The sequence below is a fragment of the Apteryx mantelli genome, chromosome 10 (assembly GCF_036417845.1).
Source record: "Apteryx mantelli isolate bAptMan1 chromosome 10, bAptMan1.hap1, whole genome shotgun sequence".
In the NCBI taxonomy this organism is placed as follows: domain Eukaryota; kingdom Metazoa; phylum Chordata; class Aves; order Apterygiformes; family Apterygidae; genus Apteryx; species Apteryx mantelli.
This window is the reverse complement of record NC_089987.1, coordinates 5178760-5199718: the sequence shown is the minus strand read 5'-3', so window position 1 is coordinate 5199718 and position 20959 is coordinate 5178760. Positions and strand designations below refer to the sequence as shown.

The 20959-nt window shown below is 40.6% G+C and overlaps 1 protein-coding gene across 3 annotated transcripts in view; it reads left to right on the top strand.

The window, feature by feature from the left end:
- Nucleotides 1-20959, top strand: part of CDH13 (cadherin 13) — a 534614-nt gene that overhangs the window by 174858 nt on the left and 338797 nt on the right. For all 3 annotated transcript variants that reach the window (XM_067302424.1, XM_067302423.1, XM_067302422.1), the window contains exon 3: nt 1777-1985. In XM_067302424.1, coding sequence (XP_067158525.1) covers nt 1777-1985 — 209 coding nt within the window. The remainder of the gene's footprint in view (nt 1-1776; nt 1986-20959) is intronic.

Genomic DNA, 20959 nt, shown 5'->3' with positions numbered 1-20959 from the left:
AACAGATTGTCTGCAAAAAAACCACATGCAAATACATCTTTCTCAGACATCAAAACCTGAAAAGTTGACTTGGGAGCTAAAAGGTTGGGGTGATGAAGGCCTCTGTGAGGACTAGATGCAACTGAGGTTCCGTTGTGATGCAGCATGTGAGTACTGCAGCATCCAAATGCTGGGGTACCTGTTTACCCCAGTAGGTCTTTAGGAGCAAAACTATCCAAAAAAAAAAAAAGTGGGGAAAAAAACCCCAAACCCTAAAAACTAGCAATCTAAAAAAATTAAAAGCTAGCCATCACATAAATCTATAATGGCTAAGAGGACTAACATGAGCTGAGTGCATGAGGAAGCTTGTGTCCTGCCTAATCCTAAATTTGCCAAAGGATCAAAGAAAAACTAGCATGCGTTTTTCTGTTGAGTTAAATACAGATGAAAAATGAATCCTAGCTGTAGCTTGTTAGCTGTACTGTAAATTTTTTTAATGAAGTAATATGTTCTAATTACAATCACAGTGCTGTTACTTTTTTAATGTATTTTACTTAAAAAAAAAAAAAAAAAAAAAAAGTTGGGAGGAAGATGACAGAAAAACCCCACCATTGCAAAAATAATTATTTGTGTTCCATTGATTCCCCAATAACAAATATATTTGGTGATGTTACATTCTCCTCAAAAACCAATATGTTTATTGAAATATGAGTTTTTTGGTCAGCTGTAACCTCTTCAGAAGATCAGCTGGGGGAAAGTTGTGATGGTATGGTAGAGCTAGGAAAAAGGAACTGGATTCCCACCACGAGTGCGGTGGCTGTACTGCTCCCCTCTGTCCTCCCAGACCCTGGGGATCACGGCACTTGCACAGATGGGAAGGGTGAGTGTGGTTTCCTCCCACTCTGAAGGGGAAAGTCTTTCCGTTTTTCACCTTGCAGAGGAGTGCTGCAGTCCCACGTGTCACATCTATCCGGACAGGTTTGGTTCTGGCTGTGCTGTGGATGTTGGGCCACTTAGCAAGGATTTTACACATGGGTAAATATTTTAGGGACAGATTAGCATTATTGGCTAGTGGCTACACCATTAATACTTGTTCTAGTATTTTGTGCAAAGTCTCAAACCTTTGTGCTATAGAGACATGTTTCTTCTTATGCTAGCCTTAGTGAATATTTAAAATCTTCCATGTAAAGTGAAACAGGGTTATTAACCTTATTGTTATTCTTTAATAAAGAGTTCTTAAAATCCTTCGCTATACTGATAGTGCAGGTAATGCATTATATCAGAATTCAAATATTTAATAAGAAAATATTATAGTTTGATTTTTGTTGTATAACATTCTTGCCATAGAATATGAAATAGAATATTCTGTAAACAACCAGTTCCAAGGATAATGTACTAGATATCTGAAACCTACTTTGCCAGCTGAAAAGGCTTTTGAAATCCTTTTTTATGATGGAGGGGAATGACAAGGCCTCTGTTGCTATTGCCCAATTTGAAGAACTAAATGTGCATTTAGTGCTTTTGATTTGAGTGGTCACAAAATCATGTCCAGAGTGTTTAATTTATCTCTTACCTCACCAATTAGCATGGTCAAAATCTCTTCATCCTTCTGAAACTATGTATTCGTAAGATTGTCTATGAAATTATAGTCACACAAATATAAAGTTTCTTTGAAAATTTTCCCCTTAGATTGGATCCATTTCTTCCTGACATCTATAGACAAGCCACTAACTTAAAAATCTTTGAAGTTTATGTTCCAAAGCAGATACTTAAACTTGTTTCTTCTATTTTTTCCAGTGGTGTTTGATGACTGCCAGGGAAATAACAAATTGAACTTCGAAGTTTCTAACCCAGACTTCAAGGTGGAAAGCGATGGATCTTTAGTTGTGCTAAAGAATGTATCAGAAGCTGGCAGAGCCTTGTTTGTCCATGCGCGGACTGAGCATGCTGAGGATATGGCCGAAATTTTGATTGTTGGAGCAAATGAAAAACATGGTGCATTAAAGGTAAGATAAATAGAAAAGACTAGAAGAAAGTGCCAAGGAGATGCTGCTGCTATGTATTTAAGTGCCATCTAGGACTGTAAACAGTTTTAGCTTCTTGGCAGAGAACAAAATCCAGGCATTAAAAGATATAATATGGCTTCAGGTGTAAATGCTGAATATTCACAAAGAATTGATTAAAATGAAAGCGCCTGAGAACCAAAATCAGCTGATTCTACTGGTGTACATTATTCCAGAAGATCATTCTTTGGCCATTACTGAAAATTGTAGTCTTACTCTAAATATGTAATTTAGGATTTCCAAAACCTTCATGTTTGGTCTAAGTCTAGGAGGAATGTGGGAATGCAGTCGAGGCTGTGGAATGTAAATTTTTATATAGATGTGCTTATATGGTGCCATTAGTTATTAAGCTGCACAAACATCTGCAGGCAAATAGTGACCCATATTTGCAGTCGGTTGGTCTGTCTGTTTCTCTGCAGTAGTGATTTTCTGTTCTTCTCTGCCCTCCGAATGCTATGTCCTTTCTTTTCAGCTTCAGAATTACAGTGTAATGCTAACCTTGTAGTATGGGAAAAAGTGCTTCACAAATTGATTGAAATGTTTACTTCACACCCATGAGAGTAACAAAAGAAAATCTGAGATAGCCTTCATTTCTGTGCTATGGCATTTAGGAAGGAGGCAGGCAAGACAGTGACTTACTAGACAATTAAGCCTGGTACCTTTACAGACCTATAATTTCAAGGAAGTACAAAGAAGCCATAATGAGAATGACTGATCTATTGTCTTATTTTGGTATTTAGACTTTCAGCTGGCAGCCCTGTCATTATATTTTCAACAGTAGCTTAGTGTAACTTAAGTCATCCATTAAAAAATTCTAGCTTTAGGGGAAGGGTTGAACAAACTTCTCAAAGTCCGTGGTGGAGGAGAGGTTTTGATCTGCACTTTAAGCAGCACAAGATGTGAATATAGATTGCCAGCAGGGAAAAAGTATCAGAATGTGTAACTGTGCAGAGAGCTGATCAGAACACTTAGATGGAATTTAATTTTATTTAAATATGCCATTTCTTCACAAAGTTCAATTTTAACAAAGTCATACTTGAGAGAGTCTCTTACACTGTGGAGATGTGGATTCAGGACCACACGCTGCCAAATGCAGAGTAGGAAGACTATGCTTGGAGAAGCAGGGCGCTTGGCTCTCCCATGGCTCCGGCTAGCAAGACATGTTCCTTTGGGTGCGTTCACAAGAATGTTCAGACGATTTTGTTTTCACTCCAGGTTTTGAAAGCTTAAACACTTTGAAAATGGAATTCATGTTCCCCAGTCAGGAACTGCTGAAACCATGGAGGAGTTTGAGACATCACTGACAGCAGATGTGGAGTTAAACTTCATGGTGTTGGTTTCTCCATGACAATTTGATCCTCGTTTTCTTAGAGAAGCAGCCCTTCCATTGTCTTCAAGGGGCAATTTTGTATAAAAGTTACAATTTGGGGGAGATCTTAACCTTCTGAGTAGGAATTAACAGATATATCTTTGCACTGGCTACATAGCTTTATCAGTGAGCTTTTCTCTATACCTCATGTTCAGGTTCTGGGTAGCTTCTCCTCAAAATGTTCCAGCAATATTAATTAATGCCTAGTGTTGAAAGTTATCACCAGACTCCCTTCAAAAGCCGAATCTAATTTGGCCCCACTCCTGCATTCATTTCCAACCACTTTGTTACAACAGAGTTAGAAAAGCAGTCTAACTCTGGTCTACTCTGCCACGTGCCAGTCTTCCCTCAATAGGTGGGTCTGCAGAGCAGCCTCATAAAATCTTCCCTACGTGTACTCCTCACTTCTTTATGGATTTTGATATTCAGCTCGTAACTAGAAGTTTGCCCTTTTAATACGGTGATCTTTGGTGTCTGCGATGCCACTGGGAGTTAGTTGATGCATTGCTGTGTGCTGGGAAATCAGTGTAATGAGGATCATCCCCCTCCTTCAGGGGAACATTGAAGGTCCTTGAGGCTGGCTCCCCCACTTGGGCTGCTGTCAGTGCTCTGTAGCTGTTAAAGGGGTTTCACCACCCGTTTCAGCTATTGTTTGTGTATTTTAAACATAACACAGACAGTCCTGTCTTTCTTTGTCATACTTGAGAAGGATAGAAAGATTACAGTGTCCTATCTGAAGTGATTTTATGATAAATTTGAACTTAATCCTTCCTTTTACAGTCTGAATGTGTCAGCATGGAAACAGCAAAACTGCTCCATCTGTTTATGCAAGGCATCTTGGCTGAGAAATGCTCAGATGGAGCCTTAGTATTTCAACGTAATTCTGTAGGGTGAAGATGAGCACACGCTGGAGCGCTGCTTAGCATTCAGGGCTTAGAGTACGGTACCTTGTTTAATTAGGGGATAAGTAGTTCTTAAATATTTCCCTATTGCTAGTAAATGCCATTTCTTTTCTGAAAGTGCGTAACCTCCATCTGTGAAATCCCATTGTTAATGTTTCTAATTGTGGTTTCCCAGCATGTTTGGAAATGACTGACAACAGCGGTCTCTAACGCTGACTGACAGCCTGGATAACCTCAGCTCTGAGCCTAGGAAGAGATAGCATAATTCCTAAAACTTTGAAGGGTGACTGCACCCAACCATATTTTACATAGATACTGGAAATATTTAGAAGTGAAATCTGGAGTGTGCAGAATGTTTTTGGTACTCTAGTGATTGAGGGACGTGATTCTTTACCGCTGAAGATGCAGGAAGATTCCAGTTGGCCTCACTGATCAGACCTATGTGATTAACTTGAATTGCCTTCATGGCCATAATATAGTCCGTGGCTGCTAGAATACCACCTTTTTATTTAACTCTGCTGCTTGAGTGCAGAAGACATGCTTTCTCACTCTTCTGCCAGAGACATGTGGGCTCTGCAGAGCCTACAGCTTGCCATCGTAGGGTTGCCTCGACTGTAATGTGTGAATGTGGTTCTTCAGCATCGTCAGCCAACATGTCCATTGCCCTCTGGCTGCAGAACTGTGTCTAAGTGCTGGTGACAGAAGAGCAGGTATCGCACTGCTGCCTTTTCTATGTCTGGATGTTTCTGCAAACCACTGTTAAAACCATGAGTGCCTGCAGTGCCTATGCTATCTGTAGGTGCTGAGAGCATTAGTCTGTATACGCTTCAGTCTGCAGTTAGATTCCTTTCTGCACCCTGCTATTAGTTCCCCTTTCCCTTGGTTTTGGCTAGGCCTGTTGGAATCTGTCTGAACCAATAGACCAGAAGGAGAGCAGAGGGAGCAGCCACAAAACGGTACCGGTTGCTGTGTGAGAAGCCCATGAAGTGTAAGTGCACAGAATAGTTGCCGTGGGCCAGTGAGACGTGTAAGATCATTGTGCCATCTTCGTTATGGTTATGTGTGTGCCCGCGCACACGTCAACCATCTGGCCACCCGAACGCTGCTTAACTCGGAGGAGGAAAGGGAGCTCCGCTGCGTTCACCGCGGGGCAGCGCTGCCGAGGCCCGCGCGGCCCCCGCTCGGGCTCTGCTTCGCCCCGTGCTTGCTCAGTGCCCTTCCACACGTGTGGATTTGAGTGCTTGGTGATGCTAATAAATGACATTTTGATTCCCAACATTTCAACTTTGGGCTCATTCAGAACAGCTTATAGAATTGTTAGGGCTCAGGTACTGAGTGGAAAAATAAATTGCTTGCAAAAATCCTAGTTCTAGTAGGGGGCAAACTCTGAGCCGATGAGTGGCAATGACGATGTTACTTTAGAGGTCGCACTGCAGAAGTGAGCTAGGGAGAGTGTCGCACCTCTGCTGAGTCCTTTAAAGGCAAGAAAATTTGAAAGAAAATCTTGGTGTAGTATAGTTAACCAAGGGACGGAATTGTTTAAAATTTTTTCTCATGTAGTCCCTGGTCCCTGCTTAGTTTTACAGGAATAGTAGGACAACCAAAATTTGGAAATTCTGTCATGTCTGAGTGTTGTAGGAGTCTGACACTGTGGGAGAAAGTATAACCAATCTTTTGTAGAGACTCGTAACAATTTGCGAGTTGCAAAATGCAGCAAGTGAGCTGGGAATTGAAGCTGTGTCCTCCAAGACTAAATAAAATTATTGTTGGTCCTTCTCCCCTTCTGTAATCTAATGGTGGTTTTAATAACTATACTGTCAGTACATGGGGAACTAAAAGAAAAAATTGGGAAACAATCTTTCTCTGCAGACAGGCTTTTTGCGTATTGGCAAATTCAGCCCTTTTTCTCCCCAGCAAAGGGAGTTATTTAGAACCTTATTTGCTGCAACATCACAGACACTGCAGGGAGGAGGGGGGAAAAAAAGGCGAGATAGCGGGAGTCTGGCACCAAGGCAGATAAGAGGGCAAGCAGATATTCAGAAATGCCCGGCTGGCGGTGACCTCGCTGTGTGGTGCTCAGCAGTCTTCCATACAGAAGGATGAAATGATTAAATAGGAACTGTCAAACCCTCAGGACACTTTTCAGGCACTAGATGGAAAAGGCAAAGGAGGAGGAAAAGAGGAGATAAGAGGGAGGAGTGCACCCTGAGACAGCGTGTTGTAGATGCAGAAAGGTTAAAATCGTTTCCCGCAATAGCTCGGACTGAAGGAAATGAAGTTGCTGCAGTCCTGCTACTCTGGCCAGTCTGTTTGACCGCAAGGGGCTGGTCTGATACGCGGCGTGTGGCTTCCCCTTGTCAAAATACTGTTTTTCAAGCCCAGTGACATGGTATGCTCGTTGCTTTGGGGACAGGAGAGGCGGTCTGGCCCGGACCTTCCCTAGACGCTTAGCAGACCCAAATTCCCTTTTCTGCTAAGTCGCTGCCTTGCTGGGTACACTTGTGCACATCATTTCCAATCTGTGCCTCTGTTTCCTAAAGCATCAAACAGAAATAATAAAACTAAGCTCCTTGGATTTAAATGTTATATTTCTTGTTTGTGTCTTACTCTCTCTGCTTTATCCCTGCAGTATAGAGGTTGCAAATGTTATTGATATAAGATAAAAACTGCCTAGAGCCTTAAATCCTACATGCATAGCTTTCTGCTTTAGAATAGATGATAAAGGATCAATAATCTTGTAATGAATCAGGGTTCTCTTGCAGAAAAAATATTCATGCAAGGAAGTGAATAGTTAAGTTTAGATATCTGGCAGTTCAATAATTTATTTGGAAAATAAGATAAAAAATCAGCCTCTCTGATATAGCAAACAATCACTCCCATTAATGTAAATTAGCATTTTTCAATGTATCAGTTTGGAATAGAGTTCCAAATGGATTGAAAATGAGTATACAGGAGTATGAAGATGGACTCTTAGATGAGAAATTGGCAAACAGGCTAGAAGAGTTTCATGTTATTACGTTTCGCATACACCAGATGCTGCAAAAAGGAATGCACTGCATAAATAAAAGACCATGTTTTGCATTTAATTTTAAGGCATAAAATAGAGTAAGTCACAGGGGTACGTCGATATATGTAATGCAGTTATGACGAGTTATTGTACTGATCAAAACAGCATGTACGATACCATTTCTTTCAGAAAAGCTGTAGAGATATTTTCCTTTTAAACATGAGGGTGTCCTTTAAGCATATAAACATGGATTTTCTTAAAGTGCAAACAAAAATTCATTTTTGCACTCTTGCACTCAGTTTGTCACAAAACTTAGAGTAGCGTTTCCCTATAATCCATGAAACAGTGTACTTGATACTTCTTACTTGTGTTCTTCGTGACACCTATTGGCTTGGACTTCATGCATTATAAAAAGCCGAAGTCATTTCAGAATTTGATACCTGCGTGCTGATGATATTTTGCTAAATGACTTTCCCTGGTTTTAATCATCAGTGGAGGGATGCAAGTACGCAAGTAATTTTTTTTATTTTTTTTCTCCCCCCTGCAATGCTACGTTGCGCCTTTCACAGACCACATCTTAATTAAAGTCGGTGAAAGCAAGAGCTTGTTCTCCTCAATGGGTCATTCTGTCGCTTCGTTTAGCTGCCTCTTTTCTGGCTATATTTTTATAAAAACGCTCCGGGCAGCCCCCGAGCGGTGGGGAAGCGACAAAGAGCTCCTTTTAGATAAGGCGCCTCCTGAGCCGCTGAAATCGGCTCTTTTCCCCAGAAACCCCGGTCGGCTCCTTTTCCTCTTTATCCTTCCGCCTGCTCCGGGACCTGCTGAAGAAACCGGACCCCGGCGGACGCGGGCTCAGCCGCTCCACGCAGGCGCCTGGTCCCGCGGTGCCGCGTCGAGGCAGGGCCGAGGCTCCCCGCCGGCGGGAGGACTCTTCGGGGGCCGCCGCGAGCCTCGTGCCTTCCCGCCGGCCTGGGCCCAACTCCTTTTTCCGGCTTCCCGCTGCAAATGGCCCCCGCCGGAGAAGCGGGGGTTTCGCGCGCGGAGGCCCTGGCGTCGCTCCGACAAAGAGCCGTTTATCCGCCCGTTATCATGGTGCCAAGGGATGCAGCAGTTGCCTTAGCAACAGCCGCACGTCGGGCTGAATAGCAGAGCAAATACCGTACAGGACGTGAGCCGCTCGTGGTTTTCATTAACTTAGCGCTTCTTGTTCAGCCCGAGCGCGCCGGGCAAGCTCGTTCGCGGCCTGCGGGAAGGCTCGGATCAAACGCGCGGGCTGGCTCTACTCCCCTTCCCTCGGCGCACGGCTGCAGCATGGCAATGAGAGAGGCGCTCGGTTGCTCACGGAGAGAAAAATGGTCTTATAGACTGGAAGCGTGAATAATTGACTGCGAAACAAGGAGGCGTTGGCTTCTGTGAATGGTCTGCGCTCCCCCCTCTCAGTAATCTGCATTCGCGTTTTACGTGCGCGACGGAGGTATTTATCCTGGAAACGGGACTCTGCTTTTCAGTAGTGAGCGGAGCTAAGACAAGTACGGAACGTGTTTAGCAGTGATTCAAGGGTGAAAGGAAATGAGTTTTTAACAAAATAAAACCTTCTTAATTATTCCAGATTATCAACAGGCTAACGAAAAATGACAGGCCAAAATTTTCTAAATGAACACGTCTCATTAAGGGGGGAAAAAAGGTCTAAAATCGTAATTCCTCCCAGCCCTTGAAGTGTGCTCAGTTGTCTGCTGTCCCTGCCGTAATAGATGCCATCCACAGGCCCTTTTCGCTGTTGCTTGCTGGGCTTCTGGCGTGAATTGAAGGCTTTTACGGAAGCTCAGAACCAAATACGCTCCTGGAATGCAACCAATTTTATTCTGTTTTCTTTGAAAATACACTTAGGCCTTATCCTTCATCCATAAGACTTAATGGCAAAGCTCCCATATCTCTCAGAGAGAGAGATTGTTCAAAGATTGCTCAGGTCTCCTGGCTGAATTAAAATTCACCCCGGCGTGCCAAGAAAATACCTATCTACCTCTTGCCCCTGTAACATTTTTATGAGTGTGTGAATGGTAGATGGGCAATGTGAAGACCTTTTGAATTGAATTAGCTTTTTTATGATCTAGGATGCTAACTATCCTTTATTAAAAAAAATAAACAAAGAAAACCCACTCACATTTTGTGGAAGAATGACAAATGCATCCTGCACTGACATAATTTTGCTCAAGTTGTTATTATTCTGAGTCCAACCTGAAGTACTCTGACATGGAGAAACTATACCAATGTTATGTGCTTCTCTGCAGAGATTCTTCACAGGTTTGTGGGGAAATCTGCTCCAGAGATGTGGGGAACATTTGAGGGAACGATTTGGAAAAGGTTTAAATTTAAAATTCATTGTAGTAAATGAGGATATAAGAGGGAAGGCAACAGGCTAAACATGATTTAGTAGAACATTAAGCAAGATCATAAAGGATAAGTAGATGTCTCTTAGGATATGTAATATCTTACATTTATAAAGCAGCTTTCATCCCGTAAGATCCTTAAAGTGTATCCATTAAGCGCACAGAGAAAGAATATGTGTGTGCATGTCCGTATACATACACCTGTAAAAAGTATTTGTATAGATGTCTGTGGTGTTAATATTATTTCATAATACTTTAATCCCATCAGGCTAGAAACACGGTCATTTTTGGATAAGGGAGTTGGGGAAAGGACCTGGTGATTTCTGTGAGAAGAATTGTCCATTTCCTTGGGGATAGCGATTACACGGGAATGTGATTACATGCGTGATTACACGGGAACAGAGGGCAAGGAAATGTCCATTTTTATTTTGTCCATAATCCCCATTTGGGATTACAGGAATGAGGTGGATTTCAGAGGGGGCTGTAAGAGGAAGAATTATTCACATCAAAAGATGATTTCTTGAGTATGAGTTTAGTCATTGCTCTCTATCAGACACATCAGTAACCATCCCTAATGATTGCCCCAGTAGTTCCATGCTGGTTTTCACAAACCTGAAGGGACATTTATTATGATTATTATGGTGACACCTATCTCAGCACACCTCTTAGGCATTTAATGGAGCATCACAGGATAAAAATCTACATTTGTCCTCCTCTAAGAATTGATTCTGCCACTGAAAGGACAGATGGCTCCTTCTGGACCTGAAATTCCTTATTTGTTGATCATCGTAATTCTGAAAATACTCCTTTGTATCTTGTTTTATAGCTAGTTTCATTAAGTTGCTAGAATAACTTGGCAAGTTGAGGGCGTATTGAACAGAAGAATGACAGAGTTGAAGCTTAATATAATGTGATATCTCTGTATAATAAACAACTCTGCTAATGTGTGCAGTCATCTTGGAGTTATTAACTGTCCAGGTCCTTACTTTGTATTTCACCATGAAATCAAAGTGAATAACCTTTGAATTAAGCAGCTGATCTGTCTTGCAAAAGGTAGTTTTACTAGTTCTGTGTGTGTGTGTGTGTGTATATATATATATTTATATGTATGTAGATATAGATATGTACCTGCCTTCCTCCTAGTGAGAGCACATTGTGGGTAGTGATTACCCAGGAACGGAGGGCAAGAGCAGCAGATGGATTTGAAGTGACTGGTGGTCCTGTTGTTATCAACAATTAGTTACTGCTAATAATTTTGGTACCACTAAAATTCCTCAATAACATTTGTTATTACAGAAAAGGAGGATTCTTTCTGAGCGTAGGTGGCAAACAGGCATCCTGTTAGGAAAGGAGGAACTGTAATATCTTTACCGAAGCTCACTGTGACTGTAGAGTTTGCTGCATCGCTGTGAACAGGAAGTTCACCGATGAGTGATGGGAATAGATTTGTTAAAATACTTGTAGTAACTGTTCTGGTAAATGGTTTGATTCAAGTTTTAGCAACGCAAAGTCATTTAGTCAGCAAGTGTTCAAACTACCGTGAACAGAGATACACTTTAATTTACCTGCAAGTCAGCAAACACCCTTGTGGTTGATGGTGTTCAATATTTGTTGAACCGTTTGGCATGTGTTAGAGCTCAGCAGAAATTATCCTGAAATCATTTTGTCTTTCATTTATTTTCTATCTCTAGAATTACCTTGTGGTTTTGAGAGAAATGAATTACGGATATAGTATATGCAGTTTTTTAAGATAAGGGATGGACTGTAATCCTTTTAAAATGAGCTGTATGTAGCTCAGTGTATTGGCCTTCTTGTGGACTATATTATAAAATCTCAGCATGATACTGTGGCTTCTGCTGCTTAAGAGGGTCCTGCTTTGCATCACCAATCAGAAACGGGCTAAATGTTTTTAACTTTATGGAGACATGCGTTTTGAATAATGGTACTAATCACACTGGAGAACTACTGAATATTTTATGTGACCAAGTACCCAGTTCTACAATTAATGTCAAGGCTATATCAATGAACTGTTTTTTTAAATGTTCTCCATCAAACAGATTGTGATGTGACCTGTGTACTCACAGATGAAAAGTGGGAGTCAATTTTTTTTTTTTCTTGGAGGGGGAGGAACGGGGACTCTGTCTTGAAGTTATTCATAACTCTGTATAAATGACAAGATTTTCTGGAGCTTTAAGGACTTTGCTAATAAGAAACAACACCATGTTAGGCATTTTTGTATCCTCCTGGTAATTGCCCAATGTTTTGTTTGAGTTGCTAGGGCTGGCATGCAAAATATATCCTTCAAATGAGGACTTGGACATTTTGCAGGACTTGCTGATGGCAATCTCTAAGCCATTAAAAGAAGAATAAAAAAAAAAAATTTTTTTTCTAGGTCCCATTTGATATTCCTTGTTAACATGGTGGATGAACTTTTTTGTTCTTTGGCTTTTTTAAAAGAATATGACTTGTGCTGTATAAAGATCTGTCCTCAAATCACCAGAAGGTGATAGTACAAGTTCTTTAAATCTTTGGGAACCTGAACCAGTTTTTCATTCTCTGTTGAACTAGAATTTTTTATATAGGGATTTCAAGGGTATGATTCTGTGAAGTACTGGGCTATCCTAGGAGATGCTGAATGCTCAGTGCGTGCACTTACAGTAGCGCACATTACTATTACCTGGTATAGTCATGATACTCAAAAAAGCGATCCTAATACCTGTTTTTGATTGCACTATGAATACTTTAAAAGGCTGTTTTGAAGTGCAGGAGGTTTCCTTCAAACACAGCAGCGTGGTGATGAAGTAGCATGTCATCCCCTATGAAGTAGGGCACTTGAATGCTCTCATGAGACACATCAATTTGCTTTGGCTGTCGTTGAACTCCCTAACAAAACTTCCAGTAAATTCAAAATTGCTAATTGGGATGACAAATATTACACTTTACACTTTGTTCTGTCTGCACAGAAGGAATGTTTTCATACCTGTGACTTTTTTTCCTTTTTTTTTTTTTTCTTTTTCTCCCCTAACATGATGAAGTAAGGAGTCAGCTGCTCCTGTTTGGTAGGAAATTCATGACTGCAGAAAGACAATTTGGGTAGGGAAAAGCCCAGTCAGGGCAAAGTATACTCAGTGCTTGTGTTCCCTCATCGTAGCATCTGGCAAAAAGAAATTTCAGACTGGATATTCTGTTCTTACTGCTGTTGCTGCTACTCGCTATGAACGCATGCTTCAGATTAAGATGACTGTCATAAGTATTCTTGTATTTGATTTAGCACACGTTTATCCTGCCAGCCCTTTGCAGCAGAACTGCCTGCTAGAATTAAAGACACTTAGATTGAATTCCTGATTTAGGAAATGGGGATTTCTTTATTTGTTTTGGTGCTGGCTCAGTCAACAGACATTTTATCAATTATAGACTTATTCATTTACTGCCATCAATTACATCCCACAACTGAACCTCCATACTGAGAGGTTTATTGGAACTGTTCACATGTATTTATTTTCCAACTATGGCCATAGAAACAGTGCTAATATGCTAGTGTGGGTTATTTTGCAAAAGAGATTTTAAAATGTGTTCTTTTCAATTCATACGTTATAGTTCTGTCTTTTGGTAGGATTGCTAAGAAATCAGAAACATCATATTAAGAGCATATGTATGGCTTTTTACGAAAAAGAGGAACAATAGATAGCCTAACTTTTCAACAAAGACTTGTTCTTGCTACCTGATAAAAATCAAAATCTTAAAATTGATATGATTGCTTGTTCTATCTGCTGCTTTTTAAATAGTGCCTGCAATTTGGCAGTGAGTGATTTTTATCTAGTTTGCCTCTGTCCTTTTGGTTTTCAGCAAAGGTGGATGGTTCCAGTAGGAGGTCAAGGAAGAAATGGCAGCTCCTCTGTGCAATAAATTTAACATAATGCAAAGCCCTACCTATTTCCTGGCTTTTGTGGTTATCCTATGACCATGTGAATTAGTGAAAAGGGAGTCTGTGACCCTGAGAACCTGCTTTCTCCTGTCTATGTCAAAATAACAGTGTGGATAGTTCACGTGGCATCTCCTTAAAGCTGTGTAGCTGTGCGGGGCACGAGGCCTGGGGCAGGGCAGGCGAGCTCCCACGCTCTCTTCATTTGCAGGCAACTTGCATTTTCTTGGTTGGTTGCCCAGCTCTCTGTGGATTCGGCTCTACATAACACTCAAAATCATCATTAAGTTACGTGCTTATCTGAAGTAAGGATTGTGGTTACAGAGTTGATTTTGAGCGTGATTATTAGCAAATCTGTGTAATTAATCTGTCATAGGAGACTACAGAAAGCAGTGCACCAAATGCAAACTCCATTAAGTCAATAGGAGTCATTCCACTGACTTTAATGAGCTTTGAATCTGCTCATAAATCTGCTATGAGGAGTGCCCAAATCAAAATTTATTTGAGGTGACCTTGGTGTTAATTGTTAATGCTTCCATGTTGTTCAATTGCCAAGAAAACTGAATGTATTAGTAAGAATATCATATGGTATAGTCCTTCCTACTGGATATCGTTAGCATCCTGTTGATATATATATATATATATATAAAATATTAATTATGCATAATGGTAGTAGGCAGTCAAGTATGCCAGTTATATTTTGTGCCTATAATGCAGAAAACTGAATTTCTTCTGTTATTTTACGTTGCTTTCATGCCTTCAGCTGAATTCCTGCAAAATTAATGCCTTTTGATTAAGCACATTTTTAAAGGATCTCACAAGAGTTTTGCACTTTGGTTGTTTGCAATCTCAGATTCAATGTGTTGACTATAATTACTTAAAAATAATATCTGAAATATATAAATACTATAAGGCATATTCTGTCCAGATCTATGATTCTAATGAAATTAACATCTGTCAGAAGAGTTCAATCACATGCATCCCAAATGGAAACGCTTCCTGATTTAGCATGTCACGTTTAATTCAATTAGAGAAAAAAACAATGGGAAACATGCAAGTAGAGCGAATGGGAAGGAGTTCCTTGATGTTTGTTTGCTAATCGGAGAAGTCGCTGATTTATTTGAGGGACTGTAAATTCTGTAGCTCCTGGTGGGACAGAAAAATGCTTTCCCGATTCCTTGTCACTGGTAGAAATGATTGCATCTTTTCATTGGTGCTCAGTGTGTTAGGCTGAATTTATTAATTGAAAATGTGTACACACAGTAAAGGTAGGGTGCTTGGATAGCAAGGTAAGAGGCATCTTGTACCTGCTGCAGGCAGGGACCTACCAATGTCGAAACGAAGGCTGTTCTGCTCGGTTGTCAATTTAACTCTACGCCGAGCCGCGTGAATCTGGCCTGCGGCGTGCCGGCGGAGCTCCCGGCCGACTGGGCAGCTTGCTCCTAGAAGGGCAACAAGCAATTCAACATATATCAGCGTATACAAGCAGTTCTTTACCTGCCTTTTCGTTAGGCTCGTCCTCAATAATTTTCACCCAGCATTTGATGCCCGGTTATTACCGTTGTGGATGTCGGTGAAGACTCGCTTATAGTCCCGTCTGACCACAGTGTGTTTTTATGCATGTGAAATGTATTTTCCAAAAATGCACCTGTTGGGGTGTGATGCTGACTGATATGGAAGTCCTTTTAGCCGAAGTCTCTCTCTAAATATATAGATAGATGTGCTATGTAGCTTTTGTACCAACTCATGAGCATGAATTATATACTCTTAAGTGGCTTTTTCCATTTGTTATTAAGCTTAATGTCATTTTAAATCATACCTGAAAATAACAATAGGTTTTAGAGGTTTTCCTTTAACTTTTTAACATGACATAACTTTTATCATGGGACAATTAGCTAAAGTAATTCACTATAGCAACGCTCTTATAAAAATGACATATTAAGCATGTTCTTGCATCAGAAAGCTTCTCTCTTTAATCCTCATTATTTCATATCTGACATTGTGCTAAACAAGAACATGACTTAACAGCTGATGTTGATTTGCACGTCATTTTTTCATTTCACTTTCCTATTCAAAAGCAATCAGTGCTGACAAGTTAATGAACTCTAGCTACAAATACATAGATAAGCCAAGGGATTGGTTTAATACCTGCCTTGTTGCAATTATTAAAGGGCTTTGTTAGGCGAACATTTCATGTTCGCTACGGGGAAACTGGAATGATCTGTTCCTCTAGTAACCAGCAGCAGTGCAGAGACTATCACCAGTTACATAAACCTGTCAACTAGTCCAAGTTAATCCGTCCCCGTGTGTTTAGGCCTTTAATATTTACATGTGGAATATAATTATTTACACTGAAATTATACTGAGTCCTAGGGCCCTACATTTAGTGTAGGGTTCATAGAATGATGTTGATTTACAGCTCCTATTTTTAAATTGATTTCTATTATAAACGAATAACCTTGGACAGCAGAAGAGGTCAGGATTTTATGGCTGTTTCTCAGCTGAACTTTCACTAAACTCTTGTTGATAAATCTTTTATTCCCACTATAGTGGCAATGAATATTTTCTCTAGCTTAGAAATTTTTTTCCTACATATTCTGGATGCATTCCTTTTATATTTCAATTTTGTTTTGTTGCTGTGTTTAATGCAGGTAAATTGGTGAATCAGATCAAGGTGATCTTTTGATATCTTCTGCTGCTGGGAATTATGATCTGGTCAAATTGTTCAGTGCCAGAAAAAGCTGAAAAATCCTAGGGTTGATTTCTATTCTCTTAGCCCTGTGGGTCGTTTCTTGGCCCATACAACTTGAAGCTGCTTCCAAAATGGAAGAACTGTAAAAGAGGGTAAATTTGAGCTCTACAAGAACCAAGGCCATTCCTTAGTGTACCTGTCCCCATGTTCTTCCTATGCCTGCAGGGGATGAGGACACCCTGGGCGTCAGCTGCAGTGCAGATTTACTAAATGGTAGTTCTCTGTTGTCTGGGAGCTTTCTGCTAGGCACTTTCCCCGTTTCCAGCCGTAGTGCAAGGACTAAGTAATCTGATTAGAGAATCTGGCCACCCAAGTCACTCGTGGACTCCAGGAATTAAATATTTGCTTTCCAAATGTTTGCAGAGGTTGTAAGATCGTGAAGAAATGGGGTGATGGAGGCTATTTGAGAGAGAAGCTGCTTATTAGCTGGCTTGTGAAGGAAATGTCTGCGGTGACCTTAAAAGGCAGGGAAGAGTGCATTTCATACTTTCCATTATAATTCCTCTTTCCAGAAGAACAGGGTGGAGGCCGTGGTGGCACGCTGCCCTGATCCCTGATGCACGCTGCGCCGGGCGTTGCTGTGGCAATGAGAATACACTGGCGTCTCCGAGGAAGACACTAATGATATTTGGCCAACTGGACAAGTGGCATAAACAAAAGCTTCAGAATGTGTTTTCTTATGCCTGCAGAGTAGGAGAAGCCCGTTGTGCCTCGCTGGTGTGCTGACATGCCCAGTCGATGTGCAGTGTCCTGTTAGCAGCAAGTTTTGCTTTTTCAGAATAAGAGCGCTAGAGAAACCTAGGGTGCAGCGAAGGAAGACGCCTTTTTCTCCCTTTTACCCCAAAACAAACAGCACCCATACAAAATGCAACTAAATAACGTCAGCAGTAATGTCATTTATCAAGTATGCCAGGATGAGCAGCTTAAAAGGTACCTTTAAGTTTGTTCCTCAAGTTGTTATCCCAGTCTTGCAGCTGGGCGTGCATGGATTAGCCTGATGCACTATTCAGTTCTTAGTCGTTTTAGGGGTGTTCATATTTTTCTAACACGACAAAAAGGTGAAATAACATAAAGATCAATCTTTATTTGAAATTTAAAGCTTCAGAAGCTTAAGATTTGAACTTAACTTCGACTCTTTTGAAGAGGTTTGAAAAGCTATCGCATAATCATATCTTTCGTTTCAGCTACATAGTTGGAAACAATAGTGTCAACATACCATAAAAATATTGGTTTTATCACATTTCTGTTTGTATTGTGAGAGAAAATGTCTTCCAGGATTTACAGTCCAAATTTACAGGCTCAAGAAGTTTAGGTTTATTCAAGATGTGCTTCAGACAAGCCTGGCAAGGGGCAGAAAAGGGGAGGGGGGGAGAATAATAACGAGGAAAAAATTGTGGCAGACTGAAGGTGTCAATAAGAGCACTGAGTAAAAAAAAAAAAAATATATATATATATATGTATACTTATAAAAGGGGGGGCAGGGGTGGAAAATCAGAGCTCGGAAAAAGCTAAAAGAAAAGAAGGAAGGATAAAAAAGAAAAGTTGTATGTATTCTTACAGACTTCCTCGAGCTGTTCACCCCCTTGCCTCAGTTTTAGTTTCTCTTTGCAGCACGTAGCAAGAGTCTCGTAAAACTTCGCTAAGATTATAATGCAATACCTTGGCACCAATCTCTCTTGTTTATGCGGCCATTAGTTCAAAGCCACAGACAAGCAATTTATTGGGTATGAAAAATGTCACCTATGGCACCCTAATTTGCATCTGAAAATTGATTTTTGTCACACTGGGATTTTAGGACAACCTTTTTTGGCAGCCAACATTGCCACAAAGCATAATAAAAATAATTATGTGACCACAAAAGCATGTTAGGTTCACTGTAAATTTTAAGTCTCTACAGGATTGTACTTGGCAAGGCATTATTGATGAGACTGTGAAAGAGTTACTTGCGGTAATCTTTCGTGATGATTTAATATCGACACCTAAACTTAAAGCATAACTTGTGATTGCTAGCAAAGTGCGTAACAGCATAATGGTACTTTATTATGTTTAGTCAAACCCTCCAGCTTGATAACAGAATATGAGAAATACCAGTTGAAGAATTGATGAACTATTAATTAAGATTTCTAAAGTGATAATTACTGAGCCATGGAACGTTTGTGAAGAAACTACCATAAAACACCTTTTGATGATCAGTTAAAACACGTCACTTACTTGGTTGGCATTTTTGCAAGCACTAAGTTAATTCATTTTTCACTTTCTGATGTATTTGGCTCTCGGTGTCTGCCAAGTTTTTGCCTCTTCACTGGTGAGACGGTTAATTTACATGGGAAGATGTCATTGTCCGTTGTGATACTGAAAAATCCTATTAATTATCAATGTTAAGTTGCTCAAACACTTTCATTAGTTATTTTGGCAAAACAGTTCCCCGGGGTAAGATATATTTATATAGCAAATTCCTCTAAAGCTGAATCAACCATAAATGGATTATGCAAACTTGTTTCCTTTCTTGTAGATAAATTGTCTTACAGCAGTGTTCATTATAAGAAAGTTCTTTGCCACTGTAGTACTTTATCAGCAGAGAATAATCTACAGCTTCGGTTTCAGTGGTAACAAGACACCATTCTTTAATACGAATGCAGCTTTTAATCTTAGCTCAGGATGTTGGTTCTTTTTTTTTTCTTTTTTTTTCCTGTCTTATTTAAAAGACAGGCAAAGGATGGCAATTTATAAGCTCATATTCCTTAAACCAAGTTTCTGTATGCAGCTATGAAGGGAGCAATAGACTATTGAAAATGGATGAACATGTTCTGACTCAAATGAATGCTTAAAAAAAAAGAAGTGAAAACTAACTCCTTGTTTGATATTTAAGGGATGTATAGGTTTTTCTGTGAACAGTCAAAGCATACAGTGGAGAAATTTGGGTGTATTGGAGACTTCACTTTTGCTAAAATCAAAATTTATAACCTTTGTTTTCTAATCAAATTCATACTGAATGTCTGAATATTTTGTTAATAGCACTTTGGCAATCTACTGGGCGTTGAGAGAGATGCTCACAGGACGCGGCAGTGCTCACGGCCCCTGGCGGCGCGGCGCGCCTCGCCTCGGATTTATGCGACGCGCTGTTCAGCAGTAAGCAAGGGCTGCGCGTACATGTCTCGCATCCCCTCGATGCGGTTTCTGCTAGCAGGAGGGTTTGGTCTTAATCGTGGGTTAGCCACAGCCCGCCCAAAAGTCCGCCTGCTTTACAGCGTGCGGCACGGATGCTTTGCCCTGGCGCTGGGCGCTTTCGCTGTCGTTTGGGGTCCGTCGGTGCTGCTATTGCTGCTGGCTTGATGGAGGGTACCGGGAAAGGCCCTCCGGCACCGTACGTAGTCAGTGCAGTAGTGGGAAGAGACATCTCTGCTGGCCATCGCGGGTGTCCCAGAGTCAGAGCCCCGTACCCGTGCCGCCCCGTGCAAGGTGACCATCCCACAGGCTCGTATACGCGTTTTATTCTTTGCAAATGCCGTTACTAACCATCAGCCTGTGTAGTCTGGGCTTAAATAGTTAATGAAACAAAAAATATATATATTTTTTTTAACAGAAAGTTTTCTGAGTTTGTCTCCATTGTGTTTCAGCAGTCTCTTCTCTTTCGGTTGGTGTTTTATCGGGTCTGCGTGACTTTGGGTATCTTTTCTGGGCTTTCCAGCTGGTAGGAGCAGCCCGGGACACCCTGTGAGAATGTGCTCAGTAACATAGTTTCACCATATTTGGCTCTCCCCAGCTGGAAGGAGCAGCCTCTGCGAGCAAAACTCTATATTTAGTTTTGAGGCAACGAGTTTGCTTTTATAAATCATTGCTTCCAATACAGGCGAAAAGTAATAGCTGCTAGTGCAGAAAGACTCTCGGAAAATACAAGTGGCCGTTTTACAAAGTTAAAAGAAGCAAAAAGGTGTGGGTTTCAATATTTCTCGTAACGAGCAAGAAAGGATTCTATTATGTTTTCTCGTCAGCAATATTTCTCATCAGAAAAAAAAGATTCTATTATATTTTCTATATGATCTAGTAAATACTTGCTTCAAGCTTTAACTTGAACGAGACCTGGCTGTTATGACCAACATGAACAAAGCTACTTTTCTCTTTGCTTGCTCAAAATTTTGAAAAAGGCAACAATTTCCTTGAGTTATCATAATTTTTCCGAGTTGACTACCTGTGCTTTAATCTAGGAGAGAATAGCAATCCCTATCAATGGAAGGTGAGCCCATAATTTATTTTGTTAACTATCTACATAAAAATTATTGCATAGGTTCTATTTTGTGCCTAAGCCCATAGCAAGGCTGTTTCCAAACGTCCAACCTTTTCTGTCCTATGGTCCATGTGGTTCCTTTTTTATGGTGTTTTTTTGTTTGTTTTTGCAATTTATGTCACTGGATTTCCAAGTGGCACAGGCATTATTTCCCCTGTCAAGTCATTCAGATCACAGAGATAACCTTTTTGTTTTCATCTTGTGCTGTAAATGTAATAAATCAAATCCTTGCCAAAAGCAAGTTTTGAATTTTATATCATGAAATCTGCATTTCATGCTCTGCTTACTCACAG